The following is a 19,626-nucleotide window of genomic DNA, read 5'->3' as shown; positions in this document are numbered from 1 at the left end:
AAATTGAATTATTTCTGGGTGTTCGTGTCATTATGTCCACTGCTCGTGTTCAAATCATGAACCTACGATCCTATGATTTACAGTGTTACTGAAGCACATGAATAACTTTAAAGAGTAGAATTGGGATCGACCTCTTCTGTACTAAAGATAGTGGAACACAATTAGGTGTCATTATGTGATACTCAAACTCCTGCAGGACACTGATCAACATTGTCAGACAGGTTTTGAAATATCGGCTTCACATGAACAGCTAAGATTATTAAATCTTATTAAACCCTGTTTAGATAAGATACTTTGTCGCAGTTCTTATAGAATTTAGACATTTTTGACCAAAGCACAACCTTAGTCAGAGTGCGTTTTCTCTCTGAGATGAAGGACTGCAATCAGCCTGTTCCCCATGTTTCAACTACCCGTGCATGATTAAAGTACAATACACACACTCGCTGACAAGACACCACCATTGTTGTCTTGAAACAACAAAATACGTCTGCAGTTCTGATTCCTGACATTTCTAGTAGAACCTTCACAACAAATGTATGAAAAAAGTTATTGTCTATTTCAGATTTCTCTCTAACAAATCAAAAGGAGTCCACGTTTACTATTTCTATCTCTGGCACAGACCAGCCAGTGGGGGGGGGGGGGGGGGGGGGAGGCTTACAAAGATTTAGAGACAACCAAACTTCAGCAGTTGAGTGTCGTCACACGCAGACAGGTGGAAATGTACGTACAGTGTGGCTTTTCATTGGGGCCCGCCAATGAAGCTCTGCAACCTGTACAGAAAGACAGTTAATGCGCACAACACACACACACACACACACACCACCCACCATAGAAAAGAGGTCTGACTGTGAACGTACGTACACACAGCCTAATACCTACTGGTTATGCTGTTTGGAAAACATGCTAACTAGGCTAACATCTTACGTAGTCCTTTTGGAGAAAAAAAGGCATTCAGAATTACAACAACAACTACTCTTTTTAAGTGCATTGCCCAACGTCATCTTTTTTTAATCAATGTTTCTTAAGTGATTTTAGCAGTTAGCTCGTTGGCCTCAGCGATTTGGCACATAATAAAAATAGCAGAAGGGAAGAGACCGCCGATGACCTAATGACCTTCTGTAGGGTTAGTGGCACTGCATCTGACATGAGCAAGATGCAAAAAACACTAAAAGATGAGTCCAACTAAGGTCCATGTTAGCAATTAAATACATTCCACATCTAAATGTCTTTCTGGGGCGCATGAGGCTGCTCTGAGGGCACCTTTTCTTAAAAAATACATTCTTTTCTTTAGTCTCACTCGAGGTTTTCTGTCCTCGTTAACACAACTTACATAAGTATACTTTCCGAGACAATTACTCATTTGCCCCGTTTAAAACACAAAGGAAATAAGAATGCGCCTCAGCGTCTTGTCTTGATTTTCCTGTCATCACCTTATCACTTAGGTGTGAATGAAGAACTATAATTTAAAAAGAAAATGTGCCACAATGTGGCAATGCGCTAATGGGTTAGCAGTTTGCAGTGTTGAGATGCCAAAGGATTCCATCATGAGGAAGACACAACATCCCCATGACTTCTGCTCGCCAATAAAGCAGACAGCCAGTCTGGGAATAGGTCCCAATAGGAACAAAAGTGACCCTGTCATTCTCATCTATTCGCATCCCCAAACAAATAGTTTTACTAACTCCCAAGTAGGGCTGCAGACTGGCCTGAATAGCACACATTTGGCTGCCACTAAAGCAGTCAAATTAGATATTTAACTTTAAGAAAAGCAGCCTTCATTTACAAATGTGAATAAAACTCAATAATCAAGAAAAAGGAGAAAGGTTGTTGCACTTGTGGTGGTCAGAAGAAGATAAAAACAAAAACTACATGCACAATAGCAGTGATTGGAGATGTTTTCCTGTGTATGTAGAAACTTTAAAAAAGGAATAGATAAATAAATAAATAAAGGCATATTATATATGTTTGTTATTTGTAAGTGCAGTTTTTTTTATGGAGAGGCATCAATACCCTGAAGTTTATTCAAGAGTCAAATGCTGCACCACCACCAACTTTTCCCCAGGGTCATGTGCTTTTTTAAACTGAAGAGGTGTGCAAAACAACCCAGCGACTCTTCCTCAAAAAAGTTTAAAAGTTGGCAAAGCTCAGGAGGGCAACTTCTCCACAGCCATGGTGGAAGACTGTCCAGTGGTAGTCATCACAGAAGACCCCACACTGCAGTATTCCTGCACTGTGCAACACGTTTGATGAACACATGTGAGATTCCTTGTGGCTGCTATCTTCTCAGCGGAGATGGGATTTAAAAAAAAAAAAAGAAAAAGAAGAAGCTTCCCAAGCACCTCCTCTTTGAGGTGGAGTGCGGACTTACTTTGCGGCTGCATTTATAGATTTCCAGACACATCTTCTTTTCGCGGTTTTGTCCAAGAATTTCTCAAAAACAAACAGAGCAAAGCGCATCAGGACTGCAAAAAGGCCGGAGTGTAATGGAAAGAAAAGCTTGCTGGGATAAATAAAAATGGTCTTTAAACAGAAAGAAACAATTAAATCAAGTTTCTAACTTCCTGTTTACTGCACAGTGTGAATGGTGCTTTTTGCTTGATTGCAGAAGATCAGTTTAGAGCATGCTGTCTAATTGTGTGGAATATCCAGTCCATTTTGGTGGTCCATCCTCCATGGTGAGCATCGTTCATCTGTTTCATGAAGTAGTCCAACGCCTCCTGCAGAAAGCAGAAAACAACCCAAGCGATAAACAAGTAGAAACATAATTCTAGTACAGGTTGCAAGAAGCCAAATGTGAACAATTGCAAGACCGCAAAATAAGATCAGAACACAACAAATCAAAGCAACAAAAGCTGTATAACCTGTTCACTCTTTTCCAGGGCGAGTGTCTTCCTGATGTAGGCAATGTCATCGAAGGACTGCAGCTCAGGCATGCCCGAGCCCAGCATCATGGAGAACAGGTTGATGAAGAGGTTAGCATGCTGCCGGATGGCCAGGTAGGCTTTATAACACATCTCTTGGAACCTGGGAGAGACGGACAACGGGAGTGTAAGAAAGAGAAGAGCATGGTGCAAAGTGACAGCTGCTTCGACAAGAGAAAATAGAAAGCTGTGTTGGGAAATGAAAGCCACCCAAAGACAGGTGAGCGCGTTTGTGTCATTCCCAGTCTGATGCCATCAGAAGCACATCTAAGGGCTGTGATGGTTCCAGCACAACTGTGGCCTCGTCCTACGGGGCTCTTGCAGTTTGTGAGTATTGGGTTGGATTTGTTAATAAAAATGTCTCAAAATGAAAGAGAGAAACAACAAAATGTTGCACATCTCAGACTTGGCTGCTATTGGAAGAACGATAGACAATTGGTGTGCTTCTAGCATTGAGGGAGTGATGAATGCTTGTGGAAGTGGAAACTTCCCAAACCGTGAAAACTGATGCACTGTGCTGCTTGAAGTAAGGGACTTTTAAAATACAGTTACACAGTGCTATTTAATGGAATGAGAAGGTGTGTCCAAATCTTTGACTGGTACTGTGTCCATATACAGAATTAACGATGATCTTTTTAACCATGTTAAAGAAAACATCCCTGTAGCAATGCTTTGCTGCAGAAGTACCTCCCGATAAGACGAGGATAGCCGCGCTGTGGGAGTAGAGTTACCGACTGATGCTGGTTGGAAGTAGATATGAAAAGATATACGATAGAGGTAAGATGCAGCAGTACCTCTCAAACTCTTTGGTCTTTGCACACTCTTGCGATCCCTTGCTGATGACAATGAGGAAGTCTTGCGTCAGTACAAAGGGAACTCGTTCTCTCTTGTAGCCAAATTTCTTCTTCTTATGATCCAGGAAATGGCCGAAATCTATATGAAACAACTGGACAAGAGCGGACCAAAGTAAAAAGCAGGAAGTCAAGCTCAAGTAACTTGCTATAAGTAAACCTCTAAATGTCCCACAAAGTCAAATCCATGCACACTGTGACTGTGACTCAAACACATGTGATTTATTAATTCATTATTAATACCAAATCCTAAATGAGTGTATTTCAATCAAAAAATAAAAACAACATCTTCATGAAGCTGGGTAGACAAAGCGGATTCATCAATTCTATCATTGGATGTTGTTCCAGCCTTACTTATAGGCTTGAATCATTGTACAGCTTGTTCATTATTTGTGAACTCATGGAGGTGGTTGAATGCCAATCATATCTCAAATTGTGTAGGTATAGCAATGTGTGATAATTGTAACCTGTCCACCCTTGACCACAATGTCAGGCCATGTGTGTGGAGGCAAATACAAGTTACCTGTCCATCATCTTTGACCATAATGTTGCTGTTGTGTCTGTCTCCTATCCCAAGGATAAATGTAGCTACACAGTAGCCAGCACAGGACCTTGTAAACAGATCCACAGCCATGTCATACCTGCAGACACACACACACGCACACATATAGGCAAGCAGCAATGTTTTATAACAATTGAGACAATTGTCCAGGTGTTTTCGGGTCCCACGGATTCACTTCTTTATTGCCTAATGATGCCATGCTGCTGTAAGAAAATAATATCAGGAGAGAGGAACTCACATCTCGCCTTTATTCTTGTCCTTGAGCCACTGATGCAGAGTGTTTGAGTTGAATTGCAGGGCTCCTTTCAAGCCTCCTTTACACTGAATCTGCATGATGGTGTGGGAGCTGCGAACCACCTCAATAAGACCCACACAGTCTCCTAACGACAGGCAGCCATAAGGGAGCATCCTGGAGAGAAAGATAATAAATACAATTCAAGATAGAAAAGAAAGAGAAAAATACATGTAGCTTAGGATGCAAAGAAAAGAAGGGAGTACCGAAGGTCCAGTCCCTGATTCTGCCAAATGTTCTCCATGATTTTAATGATCTGCAACGTCAGCATATCCTGCCGCAAGTCTAAAACAAAAACACACAATTAGAGGATTTACAGTTATTAACACCCGGGATTATTGACAGATTATACATGAAAACGACATGAGGAAAAGTTGGTTTGATTATATTAGACAGCTATTGCCAAGATGCTCATTAGAACTTACAACTTGTGTCAACATCTAGGATTTGGACTGGGAGGTACGTAGCATCTCTTTACAGCACAAGGCTGGTGAATCAGTTCCTCGTGTGTACAGCCAAGCGCCAAGGATTTTCTTTGGCTGAGTTTTTAATATAGTAATTAAATAAAATAAATAAAAATGATTGTAATATTTAGCGCTTTGAGAGCGACAAGTTGAGGGCCATCTCAACGGCAGATATCTTCAACACTCAGCAACTAACACAAAAACATCCTTGACATGTATTATTATCACACATTTTGGGCTAGACATCAACATAGAAGATTCCCATAATCCTCAGCATTAAGGCTTGTCGCTAAAGTCATGTACAATACATTATTTAAAAATGATATACATTGTGTGTGTATGTGCGGTTTTACCATCTCCATTTTTGAAGATGATCTCATTATTCTGAAAGAGCAGCTCAGACATGATGTCAGGATTCTCCCAGTTCAGCCACAACGGTCTCTTTGCTGATGACATGATTCTGCATTCATCTAACCTAGGCACAAATGAAAAGTTATTAGACAAGGTCCCTCTCTTTTCACAACCTCACATATGCACATATAAACACTACTGCACACACACACACACACACACACACACACAGAGACGCGCACACAGGTAATAGCTCTTTCACTATTGTTTCTAACCTCAGGTTTCCCAGTTGGTGCGCAGGGTTTAGAGGAGAGGTGTAGTTCTGCAGAGCATCCATGTAGTCTGGTCTCTTCATCTGGTCCACAAGGAACCGCATCTGGACCTCCACAAGACACGCACAACATACACACATGCATTTGCACATACATATTTGCGCATGCACCCATATTCACAAGCACCAACAAGAAAATATCCTAAAAATGACTGCGTTTGAGAGGTACTGTATGTGCACGTTCCTGTGTGACTGTACAAACGTGTGTGTGTGTGTGTGTGTGTGCGTGCTGCCTCTCCCCTTACCTTCTGCGTCTCATCCTTCTTCTCCTGTTTAAGGATGTCGGTGAGGTTAATGAGCTTCTCCATGGCCTCTACCTGCCTGCTCAGGTGTTTGAGATACATGCCACACGCTCTGCAGTAAGCCTCCAACAGCAGCCCAAACCTCTGGCTCACGGTTTTATTGTGCATTTCTGACCTGTGAGGAGGGCAATAGGAGGTGGGGGTGAGAAGCAGTGAGGCGGGATGAGATTCTCTGTGTCCACAAGGACACAGGTGAAAAAGGTAGGTAAAGTAACATGAAGAAAAGGCAACCTGAAAAGTGACTCACTTGAGATGCCAAAAGAAAAAATGACCTATCCTTTGATTGGTCAACGCTTTCTTCAGGAGGAAACGGGCCAGGGGATTTTCAAGATACTGCTCATATTTTAATACCTGGAGCAGGAGGAGAATAGAGGAAGGGAAGATTGTAGGGAAAGAGCAAGAGGAGGGGCGGATCTGTCCTTTCAGACGCTAAAATGTCCCTCCCCTTGCACCCACTGTACATCGAGCACACAGACAACCACTCAGTTCCTTGATTTCACCAGTCCAGACTTTCAGGCAGACGTACCTGTACAAGCTGGATCAGGTACTGGGACAGTTTGTCGTCAGTGAGGTATTTGTCGAGGCAGCGTACAGCAAAGTGCCGGACCATGGGGTCCGGATAGTTACAGTCCAACAGCTCCATGGCCTGTTCGGGACGGATAGACGGCCATTCCTTTAACAGACAATACATCTGGGAAACACACAAGACAGGAAATATTAAGTAGCACTCATTACGAGTATGAGAATTAGGCAAGTATAATTAAGTAAGTAAGTAAGTAGTAAGTATATTGGCAGAGCTCTACATTTAAGCTCAAAAAACAAGGATGTCAGAAGGAGTCATAGGTGGAATGGAATAAATCTGCATCATGTATTGCACCTCGCAAGCCGAGGTTTTACTTTGTCCATTCCTCGGCAATCCCATCCGAATACTCTTTCTTTAGGTTCCCTCTTGTTTTTCGAACGCCATGACATTACCTGTGCTACTTCATCTCTGGAGTTCCATTTCACAGCCAGAAGGATCTTGGGAAGGATCTCCGGTATGTTCACGCAGTAGTGCCTGATAGAGACAGAGAAAAGGGATAATGTGTTCAAGTGTCAATCAGTCGTTTTTACATATCTACAGCCTGCATACAAGATTGAAACAAAATTTAGTCGGTTTGATTATAATGATTTATTATTGACAATGTAGAACATTACAATATTTGCTGGTCGAGGGGGTTACCTGTGTCTCCAGAGGAAGTCTTTCTCCTGCTCAGTGATTTCTGAAAGAGGGTCTCTGTTACTCAGCTGTCTCATCTGCTCCGTGTCGCTCTCCGTCAGGACGTGATCTCTGGCCGACCGGTTGCTCTGAAACACACCCGAAAGGAAACCACTTAAACACTCAACTTATGTATTTACCGTGTCTACCACAGTTGTAGTAAAACTTCTACATCGGGGCAAAAGGCTTACTGAACTGAACGCCACGTCTGGGACGGTTAAATGCCTGTATTTTTCTGGCAATTGATCTGAAATGAATCAATTTAAACGATCTGTTTCCTTTGTTTGTACTGCAATCTTCACAGATACTTAGTTAGTGTGAGCAGGAAAGGTGAGAAACAAAGGATGGAGAAAAAACCTTGTTGAAACCTCTGTTTTCCCGTCCTGCTCTCTGATCGTCATAATTCACCCTTTATTTTTTTATTTTCCTGGAATCGCCTCATAAACACAACTGTGACCAGCATTCATCACCAAGCTGCCAGGCTGTGCTGAGATATATTTTGACAAGTACTCTTTGTGTTTGCAGAGAAGGTACAGAACGAGAACCAGAGATAATCATGGCTGCAGAATGACAGCAAATCCCCCTTGTGAAATGTTTCCAACATTGACCATGAACGGCCGGATGCTCAGAACATTCGGTGCGAGGCTCAGGCTGTTGAAAAGCCTGGCAATGCTCTCAAATCCTCAATCCTGTTTTTATTTTGCCCGTCGCTTTGTCAAGAGCTTAAAATCTGTCAGAGGTAAATCGTCCCATTGCAATACTCCCTGGGAAAAACAGATTTGTGACTGTTTAATTATGATGTCAGTTTGGATTTGGATCATATTCAATGATAAAAAGCTGCGTGATATCATCTTCGCACAGATGGGCACTCCTCTCATTTGACACACACATCATGAAAAGCTTAACAAGTCGTCTCACACAGCAGAGTAACTGAGCCACACAAGTGTTAACCAACAGCAAACGTGAGTATTTATAGTACATTGCTTGGCTGAAAATAACCACATTTATCAAATCGCTTATTCCCCTAACTTGACTTGTATTTAAATGCTTTGATAAATAAAATGTTAGAAATAACTGAAAAGAGATTAAATATCCAGGGAAAGTGTTCTCCTGCATATAACCTATTGCCGTAATGTAACTTCTCTTTCAGTGAAGGGAAGTGTATATATAAAACCCAAAAGATTCAATAACACCCAACTATGACTACAAGTGCTGTCTCATGTTTTATACATGTTTTACTCACTTGCCTTTTACTTAAATGAGTCAGCGTATTACAGCTAGAATATGAAGGTAAGCATGTTCATTTATTTACTGGTGTTTAAATTCCCAAACATAGAACAACTTGCTGTGATGTTGTGTCTGGTAAGCAGCTCATTACCTGTCCAGAGAGGTTGTAGTTGAACCCCAGTTCCCTCGAGATGGTCCAGTTGGCGTGTTCCTCTACTGCATTCATATCTGGGTATTTGACTGAATTACTGAAGTGGTCAAACTCCAACTCCAGACATGGCGTTTCCTGGACAAGAGATTTAAAAGGATATAATCAAATAGTGTAAATTAAAGTATATTTCACAACAGTCACACTCCTAATTCAAGTTACTCTTTTTATTTATCATATGAAGAACCACAACAGAGAAGCAGCAATGAAAAAAAGAAGTCTGAGCCTCTCTCCTGACACTTTTTAAATATGGATTAAAATACGGAAACAACTTACTCCCTATTTCTAAAAATGCACAAATGAGCATTCATTCAAGATGCTGCATTTGAATACCTTGTTAGGGTTGGATCCTGTGACTCCAATGGGGTTGAGGAGATCTTCGAGGCCATGAGGGACGGGCCAGAGGTTCAGAGCCATCTTGTTGGCAACTAGAGTGTGAGTGTAGTCGAACAAGTTGATATTACCCCAAGCCAGTGGACAGTGCTCCTAATGGGAGAGCAGGGAGGGAAAGAGAGAGAGAACCACTGATTTTCATCAGGTTTCAAAACGTCGTATTAAATTAAATGTTTTGCACATCTGTCATGTTGTCTGTCGGGGAGACCAATTCTCTCCTTCTCTTCTAATTGTTTCTTATATATTTAATTAGAATATATAAGAAATATATTATTTAGAACAAACCAAGTTACAGTAATAGTTTGAATGCCATGCCTTCACTAGTTAATGCTGAAAGGTAAGTAAGCCACGGAATGTCGCCCAGCTGTATTCTGGTGCCGTATATAATGACAGAGTCCATGATTTGCTGTAAAATTTGATCAAACTCGGAATTCAACCTTCCCATGAGCGGATGATTATGTGCGGAATGTGAACTACCGAATACCAGCTCTACCAAGATAGTCTTCCCTTTGGCTGAGGGAAAGATCTTGATCTTCAGAGTGAGTCTTCGCTCAATGGAGCGATGAAACGAGGTGACAAAAGTTGACATGGCGAGGCAGACAGTGTTACGTGCGGACAGCCATTGAAAACACACCCATTAAAAGCAAGTGCCGGGAACAAAGGGCAGCTGAGGAGTGTTTATCTTTCATTGAGGTGGGGGATGAAAGAGCATCCGCTTTAACCTGACCCCCCAGCCTAGCACCGAGTGGCACGGGATACACCCCGGGTGTCGCTTACCATATCCATGTCTGCTACTCGCTGCCTCACTCTAGCACACAGACACACGCACCTCTTGCTCTCATAAAAAAAAGAAAGAAAGTATCCTCTATTAATCCCCGTGGGGGAATTATTCTCAGCATTTAACCCATCCCATACAATGGGAGCAGTGTGCTGCCGTGAAGGCGCCCGGAGAGCAGTTAGGGGTTAGTTGCCTTGCTCAGGGACACTTGGACACGAGACATGAAGCGACCGGGGATTGCACCGCCGACCTCGTGATAACCGGCGCGCCATGTCTACTCCATGCGCCTTCAGGTTGCTTTAAATAGCTTTTTTCGCTGAAGAGAGATGAAAGAAAAAAATCAATCGGTGTGGGTGCATGTTTAAGTTTCAGACCCAAAGAACACAACAGACGCCATAATTGTGCAGTTTTGCACCACATGGGTCTAAAAAGAGACAAGATGTGTGTCACTATTATTCTTCACCAATTAAGTTTGGAATGTGAGAGCTTCTTAGAATTCCGTTTTTTGTGCAAGAAACATTATCTAGTTTCCCAACATGCCATCAAAGTGGCTTATGCAAGCCAAGCATATTCCAACATGAACGGAAAAGTCCTTTCTGTCGATTGGGTTTCTGTTGATGTTTCCTGCCAACACACTGGCCATGGCTGATTAGTAATTAAACAGAGATGAAGTTGATACCACAGCTCTCATTCACCTTGGACACTAAAGACAGACTGACACATAGAGGAGGGTAGGTTCAAATACACACACACACACACACACACATACACACGGTTCCTATATACGTACATAAAGCCCTCCAGGGTGGCTCAGCATGCAACTGTTAAATAAAAGATTTACACACACTCATAATTTGTAGGTTGTTTTTAGGTTTTACTTTTGTTCAAAATACTATATTCTCGATGTAAAAAACAGCTGTAGCCAAAAGGCCTTGCAAGGCGCTTCCTGTTTCTGCATGTCTTCTTCCTGTCAATTTAGGTTGCATTGTTGAGTTATTTCTGTTACTGCTCTCTTACCTCCTTGGCTCCCTTCCTGCCCTTGACGGAGCAGATGGAGAGGCAGAGGCGGGCAGCACGGGGTATGTCTGGGATGTACATATCATAGGTGAGCCACTCATTCCACCTGTAGATACAGAAGAAAAAAGACGCCCCATTTCTTTATGAGACTTGTGCCAACACAATCTCAAATATAGGTATATAGGGAAAGCAGCAACCGCGAAGAGGTGACCTAAAGAGGTGTGTGCAATTTAATTCCATGGAGTGAACCAAAGGGATTTCACACTCAGGGCTCAGGGTTCAAGGGTTCTCAGTACCTCGGCTAAAAGATCTATGTGTCGCTCTTTCAAATTGCAGAAAGCCCAATTTAAATAATCAGTAGTTATTTGCATTAGTTGTAGCCATAATTGATTAATCAAATTGAATTTAATCTATTTCTGGTTTAATTTTCACTGTATAATAAAAACCATGTAACAAAAAAAGCTATTGCGGTTATTCATGTAGTGAAATCAAAAGTACTGCAATGAATGACTTACCTTGGGTTAGAGCAGGGTACTCTCTGTGTGTTGACATTATCACACATTTGTTCACCTCCATGGTAAATGCCTGTTCTCACATAAATCTATAAATAAACAAGAAGCAAAAGACAACACGAAAAATAACATTAATAAAGGAGATGATACATATCGTCTCTAAAACATTCCTCGACAAGACTTGTTGAACTACTTTGCCTCAGTGTGTCAAAAGCTGTCCTGCTAGATGATTATTGTAGTGACATTTTTGTGAAAATATCACATAAATTATTCAAGATAGCAAAACAACAAGTGCTACCAGTATTACTTCCCTAAAGGTTTCTGTCCAGAGGAGACTTGGACAATACTAGTGAGGTACGTGGGACACTGTGCACAACTGAAATAACGGCCAACTGAATAAATAAATCATTGCCGTATCTTAAAAAAACCCCAATAAATATAATTTATTTTTTATCACATAATTCCTCTCTCTTTGGTTGTTGCTATTCTTTCCTGCCAATCAATGTAGGAATAAAAGCGTTACAATCATGGATCTGTTGTGTAATGTCACTGGTATACACAAGCGGGCTTCCCAACCTTGTCTATGTCCCGTATATTGACGTTAACGTAGGTGGCACAGAGGATTCGTATCCGCAGGGTCCCATTGATGGTCCACAGAGACTTGACAGCTGCCTCGCCATTCATGTAGGATGTTGCCGTGGAGATGCGTCGGGAGTAGGACGGCATGACAAAGTTATCCGTTGGCAACTGACTGTATAGGCTGTCCTTGGCCATTAGCATCAGGTTGGGCAGCCTGCCGAGCATGATGCAACTACGGATATACTAGAGGGAGAGAGACAGAGAGGAGGGATGACGCAGAGGGAGACCGTTGGAGCCAAAGGACACAGAGATGCTAGAGTTACAGGGTGGCTAAGTATAACGAGTGATGTCAACTGGTGAATTTCCAGCAGCCGCAGATAACGTAGAGGGATGGGTGAGACTTTGCATCTTCTACTTCTATTTGGCTCGCATGGAGTCTAGGCTTGAGGAAATGGCTCTTGAGTCTCAATGAAAGGCAATGTTGTTTTGAGGGATCTACAAAGATTAAAGGTAACAAACGCTATATACAAGGATAAATATACAATGATATATATTGAGCCAATAAACCATACGATACTCAATTCTTTTAATGCCATATAAGGTCATGATTCATTGTATTTCTTAAGTAGATACACTGTTCATATACCGCTTACCTTATACTGGCTGATAGGGTACTTTTCCAGCAGGTACTCATCACAGCCACACACTTTGAGGATGTATTTACCCTGATATTCCTGAACGCACATCTTTAGCTGCTCTGGGGACAGCAGCATGCTGCGTGTCTTCTTGCGAATGGCCTCTGCAATCACCTATAGGACAAATACATACATGCCAACACCCTTCAACTTCCTCCCGTTGAGTTTAGAACTCGGATGGCTCATGATTTGTCTTTGTCATTTTGGAACATATTCATCCCACCTGTTCAGGGACACAGTCGTGGTTGATCTTCAATGTATACTTTTGTTTGTCATTGTTTGGAGAAACAATGACCCAAATCACAACGATAATCTGACCTGCAGAGAGAGACGCGGGATAACAATAAATCAAATTTCAGTCACAAAGCATCCCAGAAGCAATAACCATCCACCCACCAGTGTTCTGAAGTCAGGGGGTATTGTTTTGACCGTCACGATAGTATCACCTCATTGAAAGCCCTGTTCTTCACTGTAGCTCCTATCAGTTGTTACGGCTGGCTGGTAGTGATTAAATATTGATGCCAGGCTAAAACGTTCTTGGTCCCAGTTACGTGTCAGGCTGGTGCAAGGGTATGGGCTTTCTCCTCTTCTGCCTTTCTTGTCTTCCCCCCCCCCCCCCCCATTTTCTCTTTAGGTGCAATTCAGGTTGGCTTCCACCTGTGCAGGCCTTTCATGCTGCTCCTTCAGTTCTACAGAGCTCAAGCAGAGTGGGGCTCTTTGGGATAAAACTGAGGCTTTAAGAAACCTTAGTTGAGAAGGTTTGTGGTGGGAGGCTGAGGACAGAAGGCGAGTCTGGGGGCTCCTTTACATTTTTACAAACACATGGATTGACGTAGTTAACAGTCCTTATCGTCTTTAGTTGCGTTATTTGAGCAATGATATTTTTCTATATTTTATTTTAGCCCTTTTTCCCTTCCCTTGTGAAACCGGACGCTTTGCGCTCTAAAGAAAAAGCCGACTATAGCTGTTGCCTACCTTTGTCCAGTTTGCTATAGATGTGCTTGGGCAGTTCCTGTGTGGATTCCACATTGGGTGGGTAGACGTAGAGCGCTCTACTGTGGGGCCCGCTGGCATCCCTCAGCTCCACAGAGTCCTTACACACATTCAGGATGTTTCTCCTGAAGTCCTGAACCTCGGGATCCTTCACAAGGTCAAACTCGCACACAGGCATACCAATGGCAAAACCTGACGGAATAGAAAGCACAGCCAGTTTTTTTCCAGTCTGTTTAAGGCAATTTCTGGCTAAATCGATGTGTTTAGACAATCTGTAAAACGTTTTTTTTTTCTCTATCTACTGCAATTTCCTGAAACACATAAAGCAATAATCCACCACAAATGAAAGCAGTTTTAGTTCATCAGTTCTGCTTTTCAGGCTGACCCAAATGCTTTAAAGCTTTGAAGTCTGTTGCCTTGGTAATCAATGTCCAAGTCATAATTATTTAATATAATATACATAATATAGGCCCAAATATTTTCAGGGTTTTGGGGTTTTTAAATAGGCATCACACCAACCACCCTTAATGTCACCTGAACTAAGGAATATTAACTTCACATTCATAAGGCATTACCAGGAATTATTATGAGACACTGGAAGGCGGATAGATCTGTGAGTTGTGTATGGAGAGGCACGTGTGTGTGTGAGTGTGTGCGTGTGTGTGTGGGCTGTCTCAGAGGAGATTGAATAAACAGTCAATCTTAACAAAGCCAGGCAATTCATTTTAGGCCTAAATGTAGTAACAGGCTACTGTCTATTGATGTATTTATTCATTTATAAACAAGCCCACATGTGAGCAAATTCTTTTTATGGTCTGTTGCTCTGTTTATTTATGTTTCATATCCATATGTAGAAGATAGAAATGTAGTGGAGACACAAATCAGTAACCCTTACTTATACCTTACCTATAATGAATTATTTCTGAAGCACAGGAATCCCCAAAAATGTTCAACTTATTTCAACCTCATTGAAACATGAAGCGCCTTTTGAATTCCTCACATGTTGCAAAGTATACTTGACTGCTAATAAAATGAATTTCATTCATAAAAAACTAACATCTACAACAGAACCAGTGTTGACAGAATACAAAATGCTCTCACCAATCTCTCTGTTGAGGATCTTTTCCTCTCTGTTGCCAACTGGTTCAATGACCTTGAGGAAGGCCTGGAAGAGTCGCAGGTCGCATAGTCTTCTGGTCTCATCATAGAACTCCTCCCTCTCTGCTTCCTGCAGGCAGGAGCAAAAAGGACTCTAGTCAGACTATTACAAAAATGTGTTGCCTGAAGACCTCTAGTACGTTTATGTAGTCACCAATTAACCCACGGTAAACTACATATTCTTCAAACCGTTCTAATGACAACAAAGTGAAGGCTGGGGGGATGGGAGGGGTCGCTAAACATTGAGGGAGCAGGAACAGAATTTGAGAAGTTCTTGAGATCTATTTGATTTTTCCAGCACCTATGGCAGTTTCTGACATATTAATGTTCTCCTTTACAAACTGTCAGGGTGGGGTGCTGGTGCAGGTCGAAAGGAAGGAGGCAGGACCCAAAACGCAGGATTCTCAAAAACGGTGCTCTTTATTCTCTGACCAAACTGAGACGTGCTCCAACAACGACTGACGTAGACAATGACGCGACGAGGGACAGCAGGCACACGGGGCTTAAATACACAAGGGAGGTGCAGGTGATTGGACACAGGTGGGAACACTCACAGGACAGGACAGGAAGTGAAGCTCACCCAGAGACACGAGAGACAAGAAAACTACAAAATAAGACAGGAAGAGGACCCAAACCGTGACACAAACATATTTCTTTGGGCAGTTCCAGTGTTTTTTATAAACGTATTCATTTCGATGAACAGACGTTTTTATGTCGAGCTAATCTTCAAATTGAGATTATGAGTTCTAACCTGAGTAACACTGACAAAGATGTAGGAGGTCTCCTCCTGTAGGAGTTGGTGGAGCGGATATTTCCTGGCCTCCTTGAAAAGGTCGTGTTTGATGGTAATGAGCGTGGCTTCTCGGAGACACTCGAGGGTCAGAATCATTCCGTTGGGCAGCAAGCAGTCCACCAGGATCCTGCAGACATGCTCAGCATTACTATAATGTGTTGATGATTCACTTAGACTATTATTCTTATCACTCACTTTGCACGCTATGCACATTTCACACTATCAACAGTGTAGAGTGTGTATATATGTAGAGGAAATTATATATTTAAATTATATTTATATATATATATATATATAAATCAGAAATACAATTTCAATTAGAAATATATGTATAGGACATTATACAAGAAATGTGAATTTTTTATTTTTTAATGCTATGACAATAATTCTTGAGGCACATGTGTAATAAATTTAATTTAATAATGCACTTATACACAATGATATCAAGTGGGACATACCTGGGGGGCATCAAGTGGATGCCCCATAGCTCCCCTGAGGACGGCCTGGGAGGCATCTTACTCTCCGTCTGCGAGCTCAGTCACACAGTGGCAACCTGAAAGAAAACCACACTTCAACAACACTTTCAAGAACAATATTAAACCAGTAGTTATGTAATAAAAGCCTAAACAAGGCAACAATGTTTTCTGGTATATTACTGGTTTAGTCTGCCATTCATTTGACATTTACATTAAGTAATGCACACGTAGCACTGTTCAATCAATACTGGTCTTTTACCCAACCCTCCATTGATTATCAAAGACACATCGCGAGGGTATTGTTTTCAGATTTGGTCACCGCAATGGATCCCAGCCGCCCAAGATGCAGTCTCAAATCTCATGAGATGAGTTTTGCCGGGGTCCTAGCAAGTAGAAATGCTACACTTTATGCCCCTCGCACAATCTGGAGTTTTGACTGCGGTGATCCCATCTCAAGATGCTTAATTTGTGAACACAATTCCTTAAAACGAAAGATTATTCACAATGAGTCAAAGTGCTTTCATGCTGTAGCTGCATTTCCACAAGTCGACATTAACTCGGTGAATTCTCTTTCACGGGATTCTGGAGAGTAGCTGCGTCTCGTGGGACTCTATTGACACAAGAATTTTAGAAAGTCTGCTTATTTCCAACAAAAACAACACAGTGACGCAACAGCAACCGCTTGTGACACAGTGATGGGAAAGTATGTGTTTGGGTGGACACGGTTCTTAGAAAACCAAAAGCCTTAAGCCTTACTCAGAAAGGCATCATGGTGAGAAGAAAAACAATATTCATGATAATAATCATTTTGTTCACTACATTGATTGTTTCTTCTTTAGGATGGTTATTGAAATTGTTGGAAACCACACTGTCTGAATTATGTTCGCTGTCTAATAGAGATTAACTTTACATCTAAAGTGCGACATGATACTTTGAGCAAAAATAGTCAATGATAGACACACAGCCTCAAAACAGCCCTGTAGTTGTTTCCTGACTTTCACTAGGTCCCTATTTCATTATGAATGTATTTGTATGGGAACGTAAGTAGGAAACTCGGAAATGACCAAACAAAATTCTTAAAGAAATAATTTGCAGATTACTGAATCAATAAACTACACTTAACTAGTTAAGATCAAAGAACTACTGGTGAATGGAACAAACCTTTTACCTAATCATTTCAACAAGTGTTAGTGGTCACTTTCAGTGAGAAATAAAATAACTAGCAAATAGCGACAGGATGTAGTGGCCTAGCAGGTCCACATCTTTAGTTCAGTTAAGGTTAAGTTAAGTTAAGGTACATGAGTCACCCAAGAGCAACAATTGAAATCTACAAATAACATAACCATAATCGCACGCTATATCTGGTCTCATTTTACAATATGACTTTCAAAAACCCCCTTGGGTCCCACATCAGATGGAGGGGTTTGATTCAACTGAGAATGCACCATCAAACATACCCAGAGCACACTGGTAGGTTTAAATATACTTGATGGCAAGTTAGCTTCTAAATTACCACCCACATCTCGCAATTTTCCAATAATTGTAATAGGTTTGGTTTTATGCTAATTTGAAAAACCAACCGAGTCCACCGGTGCTTTGAAGCCAACATTAAGATCAACTTCTTGTGACAGAGCGAGAAGAATGGCTACTAAAATAGCAACAACCTTTACAACTGGATGGCTTAAGGAGAAATAAAACGCTTGATTCTGCTCCGCTTTTGTTGTTGCTAACACAAAACTTACCAGGGCTGAGCGGGTGGATGTCTACAGGATGCACAAGCAGCAAATTCACACAAAGATCCTTCCACCGACTGCAAAAAATCGTCCACCAAGCTAAAGTTTACAGCTGTGACTGACGAAAGCGTGCACGAAAATCACAGTTTAACCATAAAACGTGTGCAAATACAAGCCAAAAGTGGAAAACACTGAGTAAAAACAAACAAGCCATTGAGCTGCGGTGCGATCACTGACCCTGATCAGGATGCAGCTGAGCACTCCAGGACAAAAGAGGAAGTTTCCTCACAGCACAGGATGTGGGGTATGGGGAAACATCGGCCTAGACACTGAATACTCAAACATAAATAGCATCAGCCGGGGTGGACCAGCAGCAAACATACAAGCCCGGGTCTCTACAACCCATCATGTACACAAAAATACACAATCTCATCACAAACACATTTCTTGATTGTCAGGGGGGGAGAGAGGAGACAGAAGAGAGGGGTTTTGACGAGCATACCTCAGAGAGAAGCCCTCTTATGTTGATGATGGGACAGTTCCAGCTTCCATGTTTCAATCCGTCCTCACGCTGTCACGCTGAAACGTGTGTGTGTGTGTGTGTGTGTGAGTAAAGGAGACGCGCAGACACACATCTTCTGCGCCTGTGGCCAGTGGCAGGTTGGCTCACATTTGGGTGTTTGGGGACGGCAGGTGACAGGTGACAGGTGACAGCTAAATAGCACGACGAGGTGAAGACGTAAATAGCGTACAGATTAAATTTTCTTTCTTTTTTTTCACCACTTCATCCGTGTGGGTTTTACCGCCACTGCCCCCTAAATTAATGCACGTCGGTTTTTAGAAACGGTCGTTAGCTCGGAGTCGTTGACGCTAGCAAACGGCTCAGTGTCATCCCCCGCGACGTGGTCAACACTGAACTAACGCCATTTGTCTATTGAATGCTACTAAACATGGCTTTTATCGTGAAGGCTCACCCTGCTCAGCGCGGCGAAGTGATGAAGACTCGGGTCTGAGAGGCTAATGCTAGTTAGCTAGCGTTTCATCCAGACGCCCCCCCCCCCCCGCAAACCAGTCCCACTCCCGCCCGGGTTGGTGGCTCCCGGCGCCGGGGCGGAGCGGGCTGCTTTCCGCCGTCCGTGAGCCTCCGGGTTACCGCGAATATCCACGCCGACGCGGAGTCGGCTCGGCCCGTGGGTCGTAAGGCGTACGGTTACATAGACATTTGTCCCCAAAAGGTCCAGTCGGGCGGGCTGAAGCTGAGGACGGAAGCAGCAGCCGGACCGCTGCTCGACCGGACGGGTTGTCTCGCTGCGGCAGTGCGGCCACGCTGTCTGTCCGCCCCCCTCATCCTCCAACACACACACACACACACACTGGACCCGGCTGTGCTGGGGTTAAAACATGTCACCTCAGAGAAGATTTAGACTAGAAAAAATATTTTTTATTAAAACAGAAAGTTAGTACAGGATCAAACTGTCCTCTCATCCCAGTTCACAAACAGTGACAGCCAAAGGTTCTTGTGGAGCAGCCCATCATTTGATAAATAAGAAGATAAGATGGCCTGTAAATTATGGAAGGACTAATGCATTTAAATGTATTAATATAGATAGCATTTAAACCCTGCAATCTTAATGTAGGTAGTATTGCATACTGCTGGCTCAGGGTTTGCAACATACTACTTACGATATATAATGGCCTAAATGCACTTAAAGAGGTAAGGCAGTTATGTATA

At 42.3% G+C, this 19,626-nt stretch overlaps 1 protein-coding gene across 3 annotated transcripts; it reads right to left on the bottom strand.

The window, feature by feature from the left end:
* Window positions 1-640: 640 nt before the first annotated feature.
* On the bottom strand, window positions 641-19,248 carry LOC119217096 (phosphatidylinositol 4,5-bisphosphate 3-kinase catalytic subunit alpha isoform-like). 3 transcript variants are annotated; one of them, XM_037470463.2, is made up of 26 exons: window positions 18,132-18,364; window positions 17,904-17,971; window positions 16,144-16,238; window positions 15,644-15,812; window positions 14,836-14,962; window positions 13,717-13,926; window positions 12,965-13,059; window positions 12,700-12,855; window positions 12,044-12,289; window positions 11,471-11,556; window positions 10,956-11,061; window positions 9,101-9,253; window positions 8,711-8,845; window positions 7,297-7,421; window positions 7,050-7,131; window positions 6,601-6,765; window positions 6,322-6,425; window positions 6,018-6,189; window positions 5,717-5,823; window positions 5,444-5,565; window positions 4,833-4,911; window positions 4,573-4,743; window positions 4,296-4,413; window positions 3,716-3,867; window positions 2,862-3,024; window positions 641-2,717 (listed from the first exon to the last, which is right to left on the bottom strand). In XM_037470463.2, exons 3-26 carry the CDS (start codon window positions 16,197-16,199, stop codon window positions 2,610-2,612), a joined length of 3,207 nt encoding a protein of 1,068 aa, XP_037326360.1. In that variant the 5' UTR covers window positions 16,200-16,238; window positions 17,904-17,971; window positions 18,132-18,364; the 3' UTR covers window positions 641-2,609. The 3 variants fall into 3 exon arrangements, with proteins under 3 accessions (XP_037326360.1, XP_037326358.1, XP_037326359.1); XM_037470461.2 differs by lacking the exons at window positions 17,904-17,971; window positions 18,132-18,364 and adding an exon at window positions 18,397-19,248; XM_037470462.2 differs by having other exon boundaries at window positions 17,904-18,364.
* Window positions 19,249-19,626: the final 378 nt, after the last annotated feature.

Source organism: Pungitius pungitius, chromosome 7, assembly GCF_949316345.1.
Source record: "Pungitius pungitius chromosome 7, fPunPun2.1, whole genome shotgun sequence".
In the NCBI taxonomy this organism is placed as follows: domain Eukaryota; kingdom Metazoa; phylum Chordata; class Actinopteri; order Perciformes; family Gasterosteidae; genus Pungitius; species Pungitius pungitius.
Note: the sequence above shows the minus strand (reverse complement) of the source record. Positions and strands in the feature narration are given on the sequence as shown.

Coding starts and splice junctions, on each gene's coding strand:
- LOC119217096 (XM_037470461.2), bottom strand. CDS start 16,199: ATGCCTCCCAGGCCGTCCTCAGGGGAGCTATGGGGCATCCACTTGATG. Junction 13,060..13,716: donor CTATAGCAAACTGGACAAAG/GTAGGCAACAGC, acceptor CTCTCTCTGCAG/GTCAGATTATCGTTGTGATT. Junction 4,414..4,572: donor GACAAGAATAAAGGCGAGAT/GTGAGTTCCTCT, acceptor GTGTGTCTGCAG/GTATGACATGGCTGTGGATC.